Genomic DNA, 20,121 nt, shown 5'->3' on the forward strand with positions numbered 1-20,121 from the left:
ATATATATAAATATATATATATATATATATATATATATATATATATATATATATATATATATATATATATATATATATATATATATATATATATACTGTATATATATAAATATATATATCAAGAGAGCATAAAACGTCATTTCCTTCTAAACTTGCACCGTGTGTGTGTGTCTGTGTGTGTGTGTGTGAGTGTGAGTATATATACACATAGAAATATATAACTATATACATAAATATATATATATATATATATATATATATATATATATATATATATATATATATATATATATATATATATATATATATATATATATATATACACATAGGAAACGACATTTTGTTCACTATGCTCTGTTGATAGAAATGGTGCTTTGATTGCAAATGTTTTAAGCAATATTCCACTTTTACGCATGAATTGAACTTGTGCCTTTTGATGGAAAATAGACTAACATTCAAAAAGTGAAGAAGCAATGCTTATTTACCAAAAAGTTATTCGAAATTCTGAATTTATCACTCTTGTCTTGGAAAATTGCAATTTTCATGTGATCATGTCTCTATCATAATTTTATAATATTAGTGCACATGCTTAGTAAACCCATCAGTATAACCTGCCCTCCCAGACCCCATGCCGACCTTAGTTTCTCCCATTTTCAGGAGATTGCGATACTTCCTATTCAGGATTGGAGGGACTGCCAGATGTTTCCTGCTCGCCCCCACCCTGACTATATGTGCATAACAGAGAGGGGGAGAGAGAGAGAGAGAGATAGATAGAGAGAGAGAGAGAAAAGTCATGTTCACTCTTTCTCCCTCAGGCAACACTGTCTCTGAGTCTTCACTTTTTAAAGCTTTCCTCAGGACTACCGTGACCGTCTCACAGTCAGGGGCTTTCAGTCTCACCTGAGCGAAGACACGGGCTGTCAAACTGATGGCGTGGGATTGTGGCCTGAGATTTGTGTTTTCTGTGTCTCCTGCACTGCAGCAGGTCCCTGGAGCGGGGACACGAGACCGAGAGGAGATCAGCCGTTTGGAGATGGTCCAGAGACTGGCCAAGGATGGATGCCGACTTCTGCACAGCCCGCTGAGAGTCAATGAAAGGCCTGCTGAGGTGAGATGCACACTGGTGTTTATGGTATGTGTGTGTTTGTGTATGTGTTGAAATGTATTTTTCTGGGTGTTTCTTCAATTTTGGGCACCTTTGGAAACTTTTTTTTTGTGATGGTAAATGTAATTAATGAAACAGCATGCTTTGGCTATTCATACTGTATGTGATTTTGTCCCACAAAACTAGTCCTCTGTTGCAATAGCAAAAATCAGTTTAAATTAGATTTTTAAATGCAAAATTATTAAAATATCATGGTCCATCAAGATATTTTGTAAATTCCCTACTGTAAAAATACCAACATTTTAATTAGTAATATACATCGCTAAGAATTTAAGTTAAACAAACATAGACGTACAGTTTTCTTAGTAATTCGAATTTTGCATCCTTGGATTTTAAAGATTTTAAATAGTTGTATTTTCAAATATTGTCCTATACTCCAAGTCTAAATATTGGCCTACACTAACAATCTATACATTAAAGGAAAGCTTACAGTTGAAGAACAGAATTATTAGCCCCCCTGAATTATTAGCCTCCCTGTTTATTTTTTTCCCACAATTTCTGTTTAGAAATTAGAGAAGATTTTTTCAGCACATCTCTAAACATAATAGTTTTAATAACTTATCTCTAATCACTGACTTATTTTATCTTTGCCATGATTACAGTACATAATATTTTACTAGATATTTTTCAAGACACTTCTATACAGCTTAAAGTGACATTTAATGGCTTAACTAGGTTAATTAGGTTATCTAGGAAGGTTAGGGTAATTAGGCAAGTTATTTTATAATAATGGTTTGTTCTGTAGACTATCAAAAAAAAAATATTGCTTAAAAAGGCTAATAATTTTGACCTTAAAATGGTTTAAAAAATTAAAAACTGCTTTGGTTTTAGCCGAAGTAAAATAAATAAGACTTTCTCCCAAAGAAAAAATATTATTAGACATAATGTGAAAACGTCCTTTCTCCGTTAAACATCATTTGGGAAATTATTAGCCCTCTTTGAATTTGTATTTTATATATATATATATATATATATATATATATATATATATATATATATATATATATATATATATATATATATATATATATATATATTAAGGGTGGAGCCGAACCCGAATACGGTATTCGGAAAGGCACGAATAGCGTGTTTTTACGAATACTTGATTCGAACAAATACTTGAAAAATTATTTGTATTCGGGAGCAAGAAAAACACTATATCAAAAAGCAGCGTTTCCTCATGAGACCACATTGCATGCCCGCGTGAGTGAGTGAGTGAGAGAGAGAGAGAGAGAGAGAGAGAGCGAGAGAGAGAGAGAGAGAAAGACACACGGTCAGTGCAAAACGCGCCAAAGCCCGAAACTGAAAGCGAGACGTGGCTTTTAAGGGACTGTTTCATATGGATTTATTAATCATTCTTACTGTTCAGTGATCGCAAACTGCCGTAGTTTATTAAAGACGCAAACCTCTCACTGCACGTCAGCTGTGCGCCTTCAGCAGACCTCCTCATTCCTGCAGCACGAGAGCTTTATGATTGTTTATGCGCGCCAAAAGTGGCGGATCTGTCCGGTAAAATATCTGACTGCGTGTCACCGCATCCCTAAGGACTGTTTGGCGAAATATTTGACTGCATGTCACTGCATAACAAACGACTGAAACGATATTACTAGAGAAATCTCCACTGTGCCACTGTGCGTATGGCAAGCCGTTTTAGCATTTAAACCTTGTTCAGACTATCCATAAATATATTTAGAGATATCTCTAATTATATTTTGACTTGTCATAATTATAATTCAGATTGGAAATATCTGCAAATATATTATGACTGACTAGTCATATTCCTCCATTGACTTCCATTGAAAAATATTTGCAGATATCTCTAAATAAACAAACAAACAAACTTTGTGTCTTTTTTGTGGCTGGCAGATGATAATAGCAGGGCTGCATCTTTTAGTATTACATAGAATACTTTTGTTCTGCCAGATCTCCCAAGCAGGGTTTTATTTAGATTTATTTAGCTTATTTTTGGAATTCTGTCCATTGGAAAAAAGTTCTTTCAGAAGAAGAACAGTTTTTTGAAGTATTATTTGTTTTTATTCTGTCTATTCAGTGTCCTTAAACAAGAACGGTGGTGGTGGGATTCATAATATTCACAATGGTATTTTATTAGTTGTTGGTTTAACCATGGATGAGATAATGGCTTCTATGTTATTTTCTTTTCAATGACATTTCTTATCACATGTTCAAAAACAACAGCCAATATTGCATATCTATAATTTATATAATGGGTATAATTAAACAATACTTTCACTATAACGTAAATTAGAAGTGTAATAGAAAAAAAATATATTTCTGCGCCATTTTGAATTTTACTCGAATACAAATACAAATACAAATACTTTTCCCCCTCAACAAATACAAATACAAATACAAATACCGGCTGCTCCGCACATCCCTAATATATTATAGATAGATATATATATATATTAAAATATATATATATATATATATATATATATATAATACAAATTCAAAGGGGGCTAATAATTCTGAATTCAACTGAATTTTAAATCTAAAAAAAAAATCTATGATATGAAAAATCTGTTTTATGACTAAATCTGTTTTGTGGTCCAGGATCACTTATCCCATATAATTTGAACATTTTATTTAATATTTATTTAGAATAAACCCTTTTAGTATGGATAATAACATTTAGTTTTCAGATAAATAAATGAATAGCACAGATTATATTGAATTAAATATTTTAGAAATGTGCAATTTAAATATTTCTTGTGTGAGTAAAAATTGAGAAATTTATTTATTTACCTTAATAAATTTTTGAACGCAAGTAAGTCACATTTATTGTAACTAAATAACCAAATGAAACTAAAAATAATGTTTTAAATGATTAAAAAAAAAACTGCTATGAAGTTTTGTGGTTTCACTGATATCCCGATGTCATCATATGAATTTTGTTGTACATGTAGTTTAGTTTTAATCAGACAACATTTTAATAATTTATAAGTGGCTATGAAAATATTATATTCTGAAAACAATATCATGCATTTTGGTAAATCTTTTAAGTTTTTTTTGTGTGTATTTAGTTGTAAAATATAATCATTTATATCATAGAAACTCCTTTGTTGTGACTTGTTAACACCCGTCCAAATTGAGGTTATCATTATTAAACTGAAAAGTCATTGTTGTCACTTATCAGTGTATCTTCAAGCTACCACATGATAAGCTTTCTTAAACCGAAAAGGCCACCAATTTGATTCTGCTTTCTGATTGGCTGATACCACAATAGTCACAGTTTGCCTCTTCCTGATAACGGTCAGCCACTCACAATGACAGGAAGAGTTGACGTGAGTTTCAAAACGCAACCAATCACTGGGTGTCAGCTGTCCATTCACTGGGAGATATTTTCTTTGACCTTTCTCAGACAAAAGCAGAATTGTCCTTAACTATGAAAAGGAACTATGAAGGTCATGTTAAAGCTACTCACACATATTAGAGATGAAAAACTGTAAACTTTTTTTTTTGTTCAAGCTAAATTTTATGGCTACAACACTTTTTTTTTTTATTACTCACAGCAAATGCATTGAAGTTTGTAATTTAATCCTTTAATAACATTATACATTACTATTTAAGGGTTGCAATGCAACTTAATATTAATAATTTTAGTTTTAGATTCATAATTAGTTGTCGTCATACCTTTATACTTTACCTTCCCCTAAACTAGGCAAAACAAGGCTTAAGTGTATTTATATAGCACATTTCATTCACAATAGTAATTCAAAGTGCTTTACATTAACACAAATAAAAAAAACAATATAGAAATGATTAAAAGAATTAAAAATGATTAAAACAGATTAAAATGTGTTTAAACGGGTCATAAAAGAATGAAAAAGAAAATAAAACACATGATTTCTGTCGGATGCAGAAAAGCGATGCTAAAAAGATGTGTTTTCAGTCTTGATTTTAATGTGCCTTATGTTGGAGCACATCTGATAATTTCTGGAAGCTGATTCTAGCAGTGTGGGCCGTAGTAGCTGAAGGCCAATTCACCCCACTTTGAATGAACCATTAAAATTTCTGATTTATTTGATTCTAAAGATATGAGGGATCTGTTAGCTTTGTATTCAGTGAACATATCTGTAATATTATGAGATCCTAGGCAATTTAGTGATTTATAGACAAGTAGTAATATCAAAAAAAATCTATTCTGAATGTAACTGAGAGCCAGTGTAAAGACCTGAGGACAGGTGCGATGTGCTCTGATTTTCTAGTTCTGATCAGAATTCTGGCAGTAGTATTCTGGATGAGCTGCAACTGTCTGACTGTATTTTTAGGAAGGCCAGTGAGTAGTACATTACAGTAATCCAATGATAAAAGCATAAACAAGTTTCTTTAAAGGTGCAGTAGGTGATTGCCTTCAGAAACATTTTTTGTTGTGCTGCTTAAAGGTCTCTTCACAGTCCAATAGTAATGATTAAAGTAAATGATCTAAATGTGTTTATATGTATTTGTATATTCTGGCTAGGGCTTAAAACTAAAAAATGTTAATCCAATTAAATATTGTCATGCCGTCATCTCCCATAATTCTGATAAGTAGTCCGAACTGTCTGTCAGCAAATGTAGATTCAGACTTCATGCAGATCCGCCATTCATTCGTGCCCGCCTGCATGAGCGCCGTGCGTTCACGAGACAATCAAGGTGAAATGAAATGCTGAATTGAAACTTTTGAAAATCCTGAATCAATATTAAATATACTTTTGCATGCTGGAGAAAGGACAACACCATCACCAAACTATTACTTTTTGAAAGGTAATGTTTTGTTTTTAAACAGAACATCTGGCTTATGTTAGATTGTGTTGTGTTATAAATGGCTTATATGCATAGACATGTTGTTCAGCCACGGAAATCTCAAGGTGAAAGATTTATGTGACTATTTTCAGTTTATAAGGGACCTTTGACTGCATCAACAGTCGATTTTAACTTAGTTTAACAACAAAACATCAGTAAATATGGCTATTCCGCTTCACCTGCTTTATTGTGCTGAAGTTGCCTTTAAATTCACATTGGTTCATTTTTTAACAATGACAGCCTTCCTATACTGTTTATTATACTACTCTGAATGTTCTCTCTGAAATAGCATGTAGGTGTGGCTTAGCAATACATGTAATTCCTGCATACCGCCAGCCAAACACTAACTAACTATCGAATGACATGTTGTTACGCGGTGCGCGCGCTCGCTATTTTAGAAGGCGTGGCTTTGAATCACAGTCACTCCCCTCCGTCCTAAGATAATATGCAAAGCGCTTAGCATTTTGGCAGATCACCTACTGCACCTTTAAGTCCGCACTGAGAACAAAGCATCTAATTCTTGCAATGTTTTTAAGATGATTGTATGCTGATTTAGTTAGTGCTTTGAAATAAACTGAAATTCAGATCTGACTCCAGAATCACACCAACATTATTTTTGGTTGTTTGACCCTTAGAGCCAAGGTACGCATTCACCTTGAGAACCTCGTCTCTGTTCCCAAATGCAAATTAAGTTTTCTCTTTGTTAAAATGAAAAAATGTTTTGGCACATCCAACTGTTAATTTCATTAATGCATTGGCAGAGGTTGTCAATGAGGCTGAAGTCATTATGCAGTAAGGCTATATAGAGTGTCATCAGCATAGCTGTGGTAGGAAATTTGCTAATTTGTTAATTTCTCGTTATTTGGCTCAGAGAGAGAGCATATAAGGGCTGCGCTACTAAGTTTTACTCAGTTGTCAGTGATAACTGTTAAATCATTATAAATATAAATTATACTATATTAGTATGATCACATTATCTTTTATTGCTTTTAATAATTTGAAGTAAGAATGGGGGGTGGGCGGTGGGTGGGGGGGGGGGGGGGGTGTTCACGGTGGCACAGTGGGTAGCACGATCGCCTCACAGTAAGAAGATCGCTGGTTTCCTCCAGGTACTCCAGTTTCCCCCATTGTACAAAGACATGTGTTATAGGTAAATTGAATAAGTTATTTGGCCATAGTATATGTGTGTGAATGCAAGAGTGTATGGGTGTTTCCCAGTGTTGGGTAGTGCCTAGAAGGGCATGCTATGCGTAAAATATATGCTGGATAAGGTTCATTCCGCTTGGCAACCCCTGATTAATACAGGGACTAAGTTGAAAAGAAAATGAATGAATGAATGAATGAATTAATTAATGAATGAATGAATGAATGAATGAATGAATGAATGAATGAATGAATGAAGTCAAAATAAATGTTTAGCTTTTGCTTAATTATAAGTGTTAAGCTGAATTTCACAAACGTCATTTGAAATAATAAAGTAGGCAGTTTATTTTTTAACATGCTTTCCATGATATAAAATCAGATTTGTTCATTTAAGTTGATTTAATTTTGTTATTCTGACTTCACTTGCTTGTAGCCTACCAGTTTAAATGTAAATATAAGGCTCAAAATATGAATGTTTGACACTTAAAACTAAGTGATGAAAACCAGCATTTAGATTTATGCAATAAAACCATCTAACATCCTTTATTTATTTATTTATTTATTGCCATTTATTATTATCAGCAACTTACGGCTATTTCATGGCAAGTTAAATATGCATAAAAGCGTTACATGATAAGAACAACTTCCTACTGTATGTCAATAAGAAATGTTACACAAACAGTTATAAATAGAAATAAATAAATAAAATTTACAAAGACTGTATATTAAAAGTTTATTATGATTTATTAATTCGATATTTGATAACAAAAAAAATAAATAACTTAAAATTTGTCCTGGTGATACCTTTTAAAAAACATTCATCAAAGTGTTTTTATTTTAAAAAAATTGCCTAGTACTTACACTCACATTCTAATAAAATATGTATCTAGCATCCTCAAAACTAATCTAAAAAATCTAATTAGTATTCATTTGACGTGCACATATGTATATTAATAATAAGTGTGCAGTATTGGTAAGAAAAACAGTTGCTGAATATTTTATGCAAGTTGTTTATTGGCTTTGGACTTGACAGACACACAGCAGACAGATGAGAGTAGATACTGTGCACAGAGCATTAAAAACACTTTAACACGTGCATAACACACGTTTTGCTTGCTCTTTGTTTTCATTAACAGTCTCAGTGATGTCATCTTTTGCCTTTAACAGTTTGTGGAGTGTATTTGCAGAGGCGAGGATTGGGACAATGTAAGATACAGATATGAAATGAAGTATATGTTGTGTGGTCTGTTGTTATGTCATTTAAGCTAAATATTATTTTCTGTCTTTAATAAAGTAATGGTTTGTTTTCTATGTTCCTGTTTTCTTGGTGCATGGGCATTTATTAATTTAAAACTTGTATTATTTTTTATGTTTTTTTTTCCCACACATTTTCACACACATTATTTAATTTACCTGTTTTGTTATAGAAATGCATCCTACTCCATGTCCACAAAGCCCTCAGGAGCTATAAATGAGCGAAATGAAAAAAGTCTATTTGTTCATTCCAGTAGGAATTATGGAAAGCGCTGTGCAAAGTAATGTCAACAAACCAGCAAATGATTTAAAATATCACATTATCTTTTTGTCACTTACATAAACGCAGGGCTTTTCAAGAGGCTTCTGTTCCTTGTTTCAATGACTGAAGCATTTGTGATTTACATAACTGTGCTCCTGAAAGTTTGTTTCATTCCTTTTTTTCATTTTAAAGACATGTGCAGACCTAGATATTTAAAAAAGCAATAACAGAAAGTTAAGAAATAGGAAGAAGGAAAAAACCTCAAAGTTGTTAAGTTTTATGATTTTTTTATACTGTTAGATTGCATACAGGTTTAGCATTACATTGTGCTGATAAAAGATTGATATTTGGAATGGTAGATTGATAAATAGATAAATGGATGGATAGATGGATAGATTTTTTAACTCAAATGGTTTGTAGCGGTTTCGATTTCCTCAAACGGTTTTGAGTTGCCTTAACTTATTGCGTTTACAGTACTCAGTCGGCTTAAGTTCTCTTCATTTATTGGGTTTTACTTTGCTCAAATTGCTTCGTTTACTCAAATGGATTAAGTTCACAGTACTCATTAGGATTAATCTTTGAACTTAGATAGTTTGTTGCAATTGGTTTTCTCAAATGGTTCTAGTTACCTTAACTTATTGGGTTTTACAGTGTGGATAGATTGACAAATGTTGAATTGAATAATTATTGGATAGATAGATTGACATTGGTGTGAGTGGATGGATGGATGGATGGATGGATGGATGTTTGGATGGATAGATGAACATGTTTATGTATGGATGTTTTGTATGATGGATAGGAGAGTACTGATTGACTGATGGATGGATAGTTGGACAGATTGCTGAATGGACAGATTGCAAAAATGGATGGATAAAGCATAGATGAATCAACAGTTCAACAGTGGATAATTGAATGGATGAATAAGTAAATGAACAGACTGGAGTTTTTTAATGTATAGATAGATAGATAGATGATAGATTTATGTAGACACTAGTAATGTTTAACATTTTATTTTTTTTACATTTTTCATGCTGCTGTGCATCCCTGTGTGTGTAATAAGCAATGCATATGAGCATTTTAGGGCTGCCTGTCACTGCCTGACATTTGCTATTTGAACAACATATCACAGTACCTGTTATCTGCGCAAGGATAAAACTAACCAAAAAAATAGGTAGATAAAAATATTGCTCCTGACAAGGCTTATAGTTTTAATCTTTGCGAATAGTGGCAGTGATAAATACAGTGCAACCATCTCATTTTAAAAGAATAATATCAGCTCTGGTACAATCACAGAGGTGTTCATCAAGATACAGTCGTGATGCATACGATCACTTCAGAGAAGAATGAGGGAAGCAGGAGATCTTTTAGTGATTGTAGTGTTCTGTCTAATCAAAAATACCCTTTTTATGGGATATGCCTCTTACTGTACCCAGCGTTACTCAATAATGGTCCTTGAATCCCATCACTCTACACATTTCGAATGTGCCTTTTATCACTTCAGCCATTGGTGCTTTGTTAATTGGAATCCACAGGCTATTCCATCATGATTCCAGTTCAACTGGAGCAAATGTGCTTTATTCAAATGATATATTAATCTGCGATATTTCTCTGTATACTATACAGAGAAATAATTTCAGAGAGATGCACCCAACACTGGTTTCCAAAACAATTAAAATATATAATTTTGTGTTTACAAAAGTTTATAACTTGAGTTTGAGCAAATTGTGAGGGATTTTTCATTTCTTGGTGAGCTATGCTTTTAAGAGCTGATCAAACCAGTAATGTAAAAGGTGCAGTTGGTGATCTGCCAAAATGCTAATCAGTTGGTATATTATCTTTGGACGGCACGGGAGGGACTGTATTTCAAAGCCACGCCTCCTGAAATTGCGAGCTCGTGCATCAAAACATGACAGCAGACAACCCACTTGTTCATGTCATTCGCCAGTTAGAAATGTACTTAGTGGTTAAGTGGCAGCGTGCATGAATTTTACTTATTACTAAGCCACATTCACATGCTGTTTCAGAGCGAATATTCAGAGTAGCATGGTAAACACTATAGGGAGCACGTCATCATTGTTGTCTTTGTTCAAAAATGATCTAATGTAATTATAAAACCAACTTCAGCTCAAAAAAGCAGGCTACGCGGAATAGCGCTGTTTACTGATGTTTTGTTGTTAAACTAAATAAAATCTACATTATCGATGCTGTCAAAGTACCCTTATAAAACGGAAAATAATCACATCAGTCTTTCACTGGGAGATTTCAGTGGCTGAACAACACTTCTTTGCATGTAACCCATTAATAACAACACAATCTACATCAGCTTTGCATGACTAAAATAGTTTTAACACATAATATTACCTGTCTAACAGAAATACTTTAGCCATGGTGTCATCCTTCCAGCATGCAAAACTATTTCCATTATTGATTCAGGATATTCAAAAGTTTCAATTCAGTTTTGGATTTTACCATGACTGACTGTCTCGTGTTTACGTGTCATGAACGCGTGATGCTTATGCACGCGCAAAAGGCAGATATGCATGAACAGAGATGCGCAGAAGTGCACATTTACATTGGATGACAGACAGTTTGGGCTACTTATCGGAATTATGGCAGATGTCAGCCTGACAATATTTAATTGGATGAACATTTTTTAGTTTTATGCCTTACCCAGAATATAAAAATACATATAAACACATTTAGATCATTTACTTTAATCATTACTATTGGAATGTGAAGAGACTTTCAACCAGCATTACAAAAAATGTTTATGAAGACAATCACCTACTGCACCTTTAACTATATACACAATATGCACAATATGCACACTATCATTCTTTTATCGTAAGTGCACACTTTTAAAAATAAAACTCCTTTATTATAAAGCACCTTTAATGTTCCACATTCTCTGTAAGGGGAAAAGGTTCTTCAAGGTTATTGAAATTTTCTTTGTACTTTGAAATTGCCATTGAAAATAACCTAACTATGGTATCCAATGTTGGAAAGAGTCTTGAAATAACTACTTTTTTATCTGCAATTTGATTGGATAAGAATCACAGGACTGATTATTTAGCCTACTTATTCTACTCAGCCAATCATGGTAAACAAAAAACAAATAAATAAAAATGTAAAGTTGTTACTGAAGGTTGAAGGAAAAAAGTGCATATTTGTTTAAACTACTTAATAAATTATTTACTTGCTAATTTATTAAGGCTGTAACGATACACCAAACCCACGATTCGGTTCATATCACGATTTTTGACCCACGATTCGGTTCGTATCACGATTTTTTTTTCGTGTGGGGTGGGAAAAAAATTCTTAAGATTCTTAAAGATTTTTAAAACAATTTTTTATTAAATAACATTTGAAAAATCTTTATAAACTAAACATCAAAGAACAATATTAACTATGCAAATTATTAACAATATAAATAGTCATATATAAAATAAATAAATAGCAAAAGCTATATCACTTTTGTTTTCTTTGTAACAAAATACTGTTGAAAAACCAAACAGAGCTAAACTCCATTGTGTAGATGGTTCAAGCATGTTGAAGATTCTTTTTCAATCAAGTTCTCTTACATAGAAAAAGTCAATTAAATGGCTACTAGGGATGCTCATTTCGGTTAATTTTGCTAACCAACAACCGCCGCTCATTAATCGGTTATTAACGGTTAACTGGTCAGATTACTATTGATTTTATATTAAACAAATTGACGTGTCTATTTTGTGTCTGACACATTAAATATTGCATTTTAAAATAGGCTACTGATTCATTTTTAAATGTCAGAATAATAATAACAGAACAACAGAGCATCTTCAAGCACCTGTGTTTAGCACAGATGAGCAGAATAATCTAAATAAAATGAATAAAATAAATAGGACTGCCCTAAATTATTTTCACTTAAATAATTAATTTATATTACAAAAAGAAAAAACTGACTGATTCTTTTTAATAACCGGCATAGGCTGTTTTTTTTCCAATCATGTTTTTTCTTCCGTCAAATAAATATCTCAGACTTCCTCAAATTGCTTGCTCCACGGAAAATATGCATTTATTTAATGCCCCGCTGTTATTATTATAATACCAAAACCTTTTACATTTTTAATAGAAATCATTATTTTAAAGAATATGTCCTGATGGTTTCCTCTCTCTCCCTCGCGGTTCAAGTGCGCGCTGCGTGATGAAAAGACAACAACAACAACGTGCGCATATGTAGACTTTTTGTAAACAGTTTTGTTGTTTAAATATGCTATTGCATTAATGTGCATACATGCTTTATAAGGCGAAAACAAGGCGCATCTCACTGCCTTTATGTTGACAAGGAAAAAAGAAGAGAAGAAGCGTGGTCCTCTTATGAAACGACTGAATCAGTATCGATTGTGCAAAAGTGTTGCTGTCTCAGGGGCGTTGCTAGGGTCGAAAGGGATAAGGGGCTTAGCCCCAAAGACCCCCCCCCCCCCCCCCAACCCCCAAATATAAAAAATAATGTTCTAATTCACGCCGCTAAAATACCACAACTTTCATAAGGTAATCTATTTTTATAATAGATTTATAAATGGTTTAATAATAAATAGGGCTTTTGAGTTGACTTTTAGCAATACATTTTGAAGCTTTGTGACTTGTAACACCAAAAAGGAAAAAAAACATTAATTAATTATCCCACTTCTCATTTACTAGTCTGTTGTGAGCCATATCATACCTCTTGAGCCTCCTATCTCCTCACCTGATTTGCAGTTTCTGTTTGTTTTTTGAAAATGTAATTTTCTGCATGTCTTCAAATCTGAAAATATGATGTATTTTATAGTGTGAGTTGTTATCCAATGTAATACAAAGCTACAAACATGTTCAGTTGGACAGAGATTAACTAAGGTGTAGTGTTGTCAAGATACTGGAATTTCTAAATTCAATACCTTGCAAAATATTGATATTCAATAGGCTGCTATTTTTGACATAATAACAATTTTATCAAAAATAGTACAAAAATAAAGATTTATATGCTAGAAATTTGTTTACTTTAATTTTCTTTTGAGGGAGATTTTTTTTTTCAGTTTTCCTCAAAATAAGGTGATGTGGGCATTGTAGCACTTTAAATGCAAGTAATGCCTGTTTCATTCATTCATTGAGCAGAAATTCCAGATATGCCTCACAAAAGTAGTAAAACAGTCCAGGAAATCCTTAATATGGATGAAGGCATCCAGCTATTGCTGTAGCTGAATGAAAATAGGATCTGAATAAACATAAAAAAGTTTTAACTGATCATTTACACGACTGCGATAATAAATGTTTATACAGTTGAAGTCAGAATTATTATTCCCCTTTGAATTTTATTTTCTTTTTTTAAATATTTCGCAAATTATGTTTAAAAGAGCAAGGACATTTCCACTGTATTTCTGATAATATTTTTTCTTTTGAAGAAATTCTTATTTGTTTTATTTCAGCTAGAATAAAAGCAGTTTTAAATAAATAAAAAAAACCTTTTAGGGTCAAAATGATTAGCCCCTTTAAGCAAACATTTTTTTCTGATTGTCTACAGAACAAACCATTGTTATACAATAACTTGCCTAATTACCCTAACCTGCCTTTAAAGCCTTTAAATGTCACTTTAAGCTGCATAGAACTGTCTTGAAAAATGTCTAGGCATATATTATTTACTGTCATCATGGCATAGATAAAATAAATCAGTAATTAAAGATGAGTTATTAAAACTATTATGATTAGAAATGTGTTGAAAAAATCTCTCCGTTAAACAGAAATTAGGGGAAAAATGAACAGGGGGCTAAAAATTCAACTGGGGCTAATCAGTCTTCAACAGTATGTCTTGTTCCAGCCATCTCAGGTATTTTTATAAGAAAGTCGATTTACCTCTGCTAACTGACATAGCATGTTACAGTAGAATGTAGCTATACATTATGCTAGATGCATGAGCTCACTGTGATTTAACTAATACAGAAACAGATGTGACTGGCTATATCATATCTAGATAAATATGCCTAGATATATATATCATATCTAGAAAGCTAGAACAATTTACGTTCTTTTGACTAATTTGCATGTATTTACATTGATATGATGCACATTTTATCGTTTATAGTTATTTTATTTCACCAAAACTACACACATTTTATACTGTGGAAACAAATGTTAGGCTTCATTAGTAGTTAGAACTATTCAGTTTCGCAAAAGAGTTGTATTATTATCTCATCAACTTCAGCTTTTCAAAATAATAAATAAATGAAGTGCAGGGGCGGAATTTTTGACAACAGTGCCACTCCCACCTGCCGGTAGATACAGGTACTGCTGAACAGTTGACCCGACACAAACACTGCGTTAGGTGGAAAGTGGAATGTGCTTGATGTACGTCGTAATTTTCAGTACTTAGATAACAAATTAAGTGTTATACACCATTATATATACTTATATATTATATATTATATATACTTATATTTTTATTTAAGTGCAACATATTGCAAAAGATCAGGGGCTTTTGACAATACATCAGGGGCTTAAGCCCCCAAAGCCCCCCCCTCGCAACGCCCCTGTGCTGTCTGTGTTGTTACAATTGTAATATTTAATACTATTGTGATATTCAAAATTTGTACATTCATACAGCTCTGGATAACTTAAAACAGCGATTAGACCTTCAGAGCGGCATTAATGCGTTCTGAAGTCAAGCGAAACTGCTATAAACTCCAGCAAGATAGAGTCATTATATACAGAGCCATATACCTTTATCTATAAATAAAGTATAACTATAGAAACTGTGTTCATCTTAACTGAAAGCTTCGTCCTGTTTCCTGGCCTCACGCATCGCGCACCTGTCAGTCAGCACGTAACGTTAACTCCCAAAGGGTTAAACAGAAAGCGCACAGCACGGTTACAGAAAAGTTTCCTTTGCAGAGCAGTCGGGGCATCTGGTGAACGCCCATCCCTCTCTGCGCAGCCACATTAACAACAGTGCTTTGACAGCATTGGCAATGTTTCTGCCGTTGTCTGTTGTCAAGCGGGGTTAAGTTGGTTTTGTTTTTGATATTCCTGACACATTCAGACGGTCCCTTACTAAGAGCTCTGTGCGAGCTCTCCCGGCTAAACGCTTATTGCGAGGGCTTAAACCCTCGCAAAAGTGGTTGAACTAGGTATTGCATTTCTGGTTCAAAACACACGCAAGCGCAGGTTTTCAGATTGAGGACCCCAACAGGAGTCTGCCTGACTATTGAGTCTAAAGGCTGTCCTAAATAAATGCAAAAGCATGCAATTAAAAGGAATATTTTCCATACTAAAATAAGTTTTTGTCCTAACCAACTCTTGTAATTTATATTTTAGAAACCGCTTCTATTTTTCACAGATGAACAACAGAAAACTGACAATGATCACCTCATGCAGGGTTGGGTCAATAGATGATGCCATCGTCCATTGCCAATGGTCAATAGACATCACGGTTAAAGCTGCACGATTTTGGCTAAAATGAGAATCGCAATTCTTTTGTTTAAATAAATATCACTATTTTCTTGTGATTCTGTAGATGTAAAATAAAGGTTAATGTGTGGGCTATTCTTGCTTTTATTTCTCAAACATATGATAAAACAACAATAATAATATTATATGTTGGTCTACTGTTGATTAAAACGTTCAATTTTGAATAGACTTAATTATAATTTTTATGTTTGAGATCACTCTCAGATCACTTTGCCTATTCATGCCAGAGGCTTGCGGAAAAAGTGATTGACAAGTAATTATTTGTGTGTAACTTATCTTTTTTTTTTGATTTTGTTATGGGTAAAACAAAGACCATGTGGGTCAGGTAGTTAAATTGCTAGGCTACAAATAATTATTTCATTATGTATTAATTAATTATTCATAAATAATTAATTCACCGCCACCTACGAAGACGATACCATCGTCCATTGCGATGTTTCACATTAGACATCGTACGATGCCAAATTGGTCGACATCGCCCAACCCTAATCTCAGGTACACCTCATGTGCTTTATTCAATGTAAATAATGTTTGAATGCCATTTTACATGACATTTGTTGCCATACTACTGAAAGCAGCAGCAGATAGTTCACCTCAGATCTTGAAAATAAAATAAACCATTTGAAATTAAATTTTAGAACTGTGACTCAATGCAAACCAACACATATCAGTGATTTAGCATGTACATTTAATAATGTTAAAGAGGTTTAATATGTATTAATTAGATTATAAACCTTACCATGTCATTGGAGTGCAATAAGTGCACACATATTCTGTGTGTTTGAATGGCTGCATTTATATTTCTATCGTGTTTCGTCTAGTGCAAACAGCCAAATTGTTTATCACTGCATATCTCACATAGCGTGTTAGGACACTGGGTTACAATGTAACCTGCTCACCTAATGGTTACGTTCGTAATATTTATATTATTTGCTAATTAATAACCACCTCATTTGGAATTCTGAATCTTCGTCTCATTTCAGAGTTTGTTACTGTCAACCGGAGGTTGCGTTTAGGTCATGAATGCATACTTTGAGAGCCTTCCTGACTGAATAAATAAATGCACTGTTTTCCACCAAGGCAACACAGAGTGCTGTAATATAATTGGCTAATCTGGCAGTGGGTAGGTTATAGGGACCAAAACAAAGACAAATGGAAAGCACATTCCAAAAATGTTCATTTACAGTAGCATATTTCTTAAATATCTGCAAACATAATGGTATTTTTATGCTTGAGAAAGAATCAAAAACTTACATACAGCACATTTAAATCATCAATTAAATTTTTTTTTTTATCCATTTTATTTGACTTTATCTTAGTAACATTAAACGTACTCCGTGTTTAAAAAAAAAAGATGCAAATCATATCAAACGGGCACTGCTTATTTGAGTTTGCTTCCAGTCTGCGTAGAAAACATTAGAGCTTAAGGAGATGGCAATATATATAATATAAGTAAAACTTTTCCCTTTAGCTACTAATGCTATTAAATGCGACATTTCGATCCCACATAATGTTCTTCTGTCTTTACTTAAGTGTTCAGGTTTCCCCCTCTAAAGTCAGAATATATGGGCAGCATTCGTCTACAGTCCACTGCCATTAATAGAAGCCTAAGCCAAGCAGAAACTTCTGCATGGCGAGACAAGTCTGAGATTGAGGCTTTTTAATGCAGTTTGTGCTGATCATCAAGAGTGTGTATGTGTGTGGAGGCTCTAGTGAGTGCATGCATCTATATATCTGTCTGTGTGTGTGTGTGTGTGTGTGTGTGTGTGTGTGTGTGTGTGTGTGTGTGTGTGTGTGTGTGTGTGTGTGTGTGTGTGTGTGTGTGTGTGTGTGTTTGTGCTCACGAGATCATTGAAGGTCTCTCAATGCTTCGGTGCAATGGGCAATTAGAGCAGAAAAGTGCTGGTCTTTCCAGGCTGTCTGTCTGCCTAATTACGGCCAAACACACACAGACACACTTGCACACACACCGCATTGACTGATGTGCTATTTGCTGTGGTCTGGGATGAAAATCAGCTCATTAATTGTGCTCACACACACACACGCACACACACACAAATCTGCATATGATGTATCCATTAATTACATTGCTAACTTGAATTGCTCTTCTGTTAGTGTCTGGTTGTAATGAGGATGTTTTACGGGAGTGACTGTAAGATCCTGGTCTGTCCGTTGTTGGCACAGGCATTATGGAAGGCGTGAGATGCTCACGCCCATATTTACACACACTAGTGAGTCACGCCAGATCACATGGAGTTCACAGTCCAGATATGTATTATGTTTTCATATCTTATTATAGTTAGATACAAGCTTTCCGTTTCAGATAGCATATGTGGGTCTTCCATAGCTGCTTGGTTTGTTGTTCTAGTCTATACTAATCATTTTGTGGTGCAGAAAATCTAGAATTATCAATAGCTTTGTTTCCATCCAAAAATGTGATTTATTTTCATTCGCAAAACTGGGTTATTGCATAAAAGATGTGTGAATAAACAGTGTTTCCATTCAACGAGTCAAAGCGAACAAAATCGTCACTTCCTGGTTTACTGGCACCAAATATCAACAGTAAAAATGGAATTTGCTGCGGTAGGAGAAGCTGCTCGAATCTTTTCTTCATTTAATAAATGATACCTAAGAAGACAATCCTGACATGCGCGGTGGCGTTGGAAGGCATGAGACGTGAAGCACAAATGCTCTTGATTCTGGAGCTCATTAATAATATACAGTAAAATCACCAATACTGAAACGATTAAGTTGTTTTAGAATGACCAAAACAACATTTCAGATGTTTTACAGTGTCCTCAGCCTGCTGGTTTATCCATTCACGCACATTTTTATCATCACATGATCACTTATAACAAAATCACATGACCTTTTTTAATTAACATAATGGAATTTGTTCGGTAAAAGTGTTTCCATTGCAGTTTATGCGCAACCTTTCTTTCTTATCCATCCAAAATTCACATAAAAATAGGTGGATGGAAATGTAGCTATTGATGTAGTGAAATATAAATAAAGGTTGAGTTTAAGGTTGTATGAATATTGGAGATGGGCGTGTGTGTGTGTGTGTGTGTGTGTGTGTGTGTGTGTGCGTGTGCGTGCGTGCGAGCGTGAGTGCGTGCGTGTGTGTGTGTGTTTTAGTATGTTCAGGCAGCTGTGTAAGATTGATAATGCACACAGGACAAAACGACAGGGCTTTTGCAGGACAATATCAGTGTTGGTTTTAGCATTTTCCATAATATATTAACAGAAATGACCCTGGAGCACAAAACTTACATTAGTCCTAAATTGCACAAGTATATATTTGGCACTTGAAAAAAATATGTTTAGTGGATTAAAATTACAGCATTTAATGCAATTTACAGTTAATTACAGGTATTTTATGCCAAAAAATCAATAGAATATTAAGTAAACATTAAGATATTTTGAAAATTTCCTTCTGTGAATATATAATTTTTTTTATTTGGATTAGTTATGTGCTTAATTTGAATGTTGTCAATCAATGAAAAGCTTATTTATTCCAAAAGCTTATTAACTATTAGATGATTTATAAATCCTATTATATTGACACTTATGGCTAGTTTTGTGGTCCATGGTTACAAGTTTTATACATATTCAATGATGATAAAAATGTTTGACATTAAAGCCAAAGTTAAAATCCATTAACTGTAATTCTAGCCAGAATGCCATTGAATGTTTTTTTTTTTTTGCAACCTCTATTCATGCCAATTATTTATAAAAAAATATATATCTGATACTTCAGCCGTATAAAGGCTGCATGTAGTGTTCATATACAGCCTAAATATTTTTATCCTTAATATGTATATTCATTCATTCATTTTTTTTGACTTAGTCCCTTTTTTTAATCTGAGGTTGCCACAGCAGAATGAATCGCCAACTTATCCAGCATATGTTTTACACAGCAGATGCCCATCACTGGGAAACATCCATACACTCTCATTCACACTCATACACTATGGACAATTATAACTTACCCAATTCACCTATACCACAAGTT

General features: G+C 33.6%; 1 protein-coding gene across 4 annotated transcripts in view; it reads left to right on the forward strand.

Moving 5' to 3' along the window:
* The window catches only part of rapgef5b (Rap guanine nucleotide exchange factor (GEF) 5b), a 123,062-nt gene that overhangs the window by 49,853 nt on the left and 53,088 nt on the right, over window positions 1–20,121 (forward strand). For 3 of the 4 annotated variants that reach the window (XR_012391288.1, XM_073924422.1, XM_073924423.1), the window contains exon 9: window positions 983–1,108. Coding sequence is in view for 3 of the 4 variants with exons in the window: in XM_073924422.1 (XP_073780523.1) it covers window positions 983–1,108 (126 nt within the window). In the remaining variant the exon portion in view is untranslated. 4 annotated transcript variants of the gene reach the window in all.

This window comes from Danio rerio, chromosome 16 (assembly GCF_049306965.1).
Source record: "Danio rerio strain Tuebingen ecotype United States chromosome 16, GRCz12tu, whole genome shotgun sequence".
In the NCBI taxonomy this organism is placed as follows: domain Eukaryota; kingdom Metazoa; phylum Chordata; class Actinopteri; order Cypriniformes; family Danionidae; genus Danio; species Danio rerio.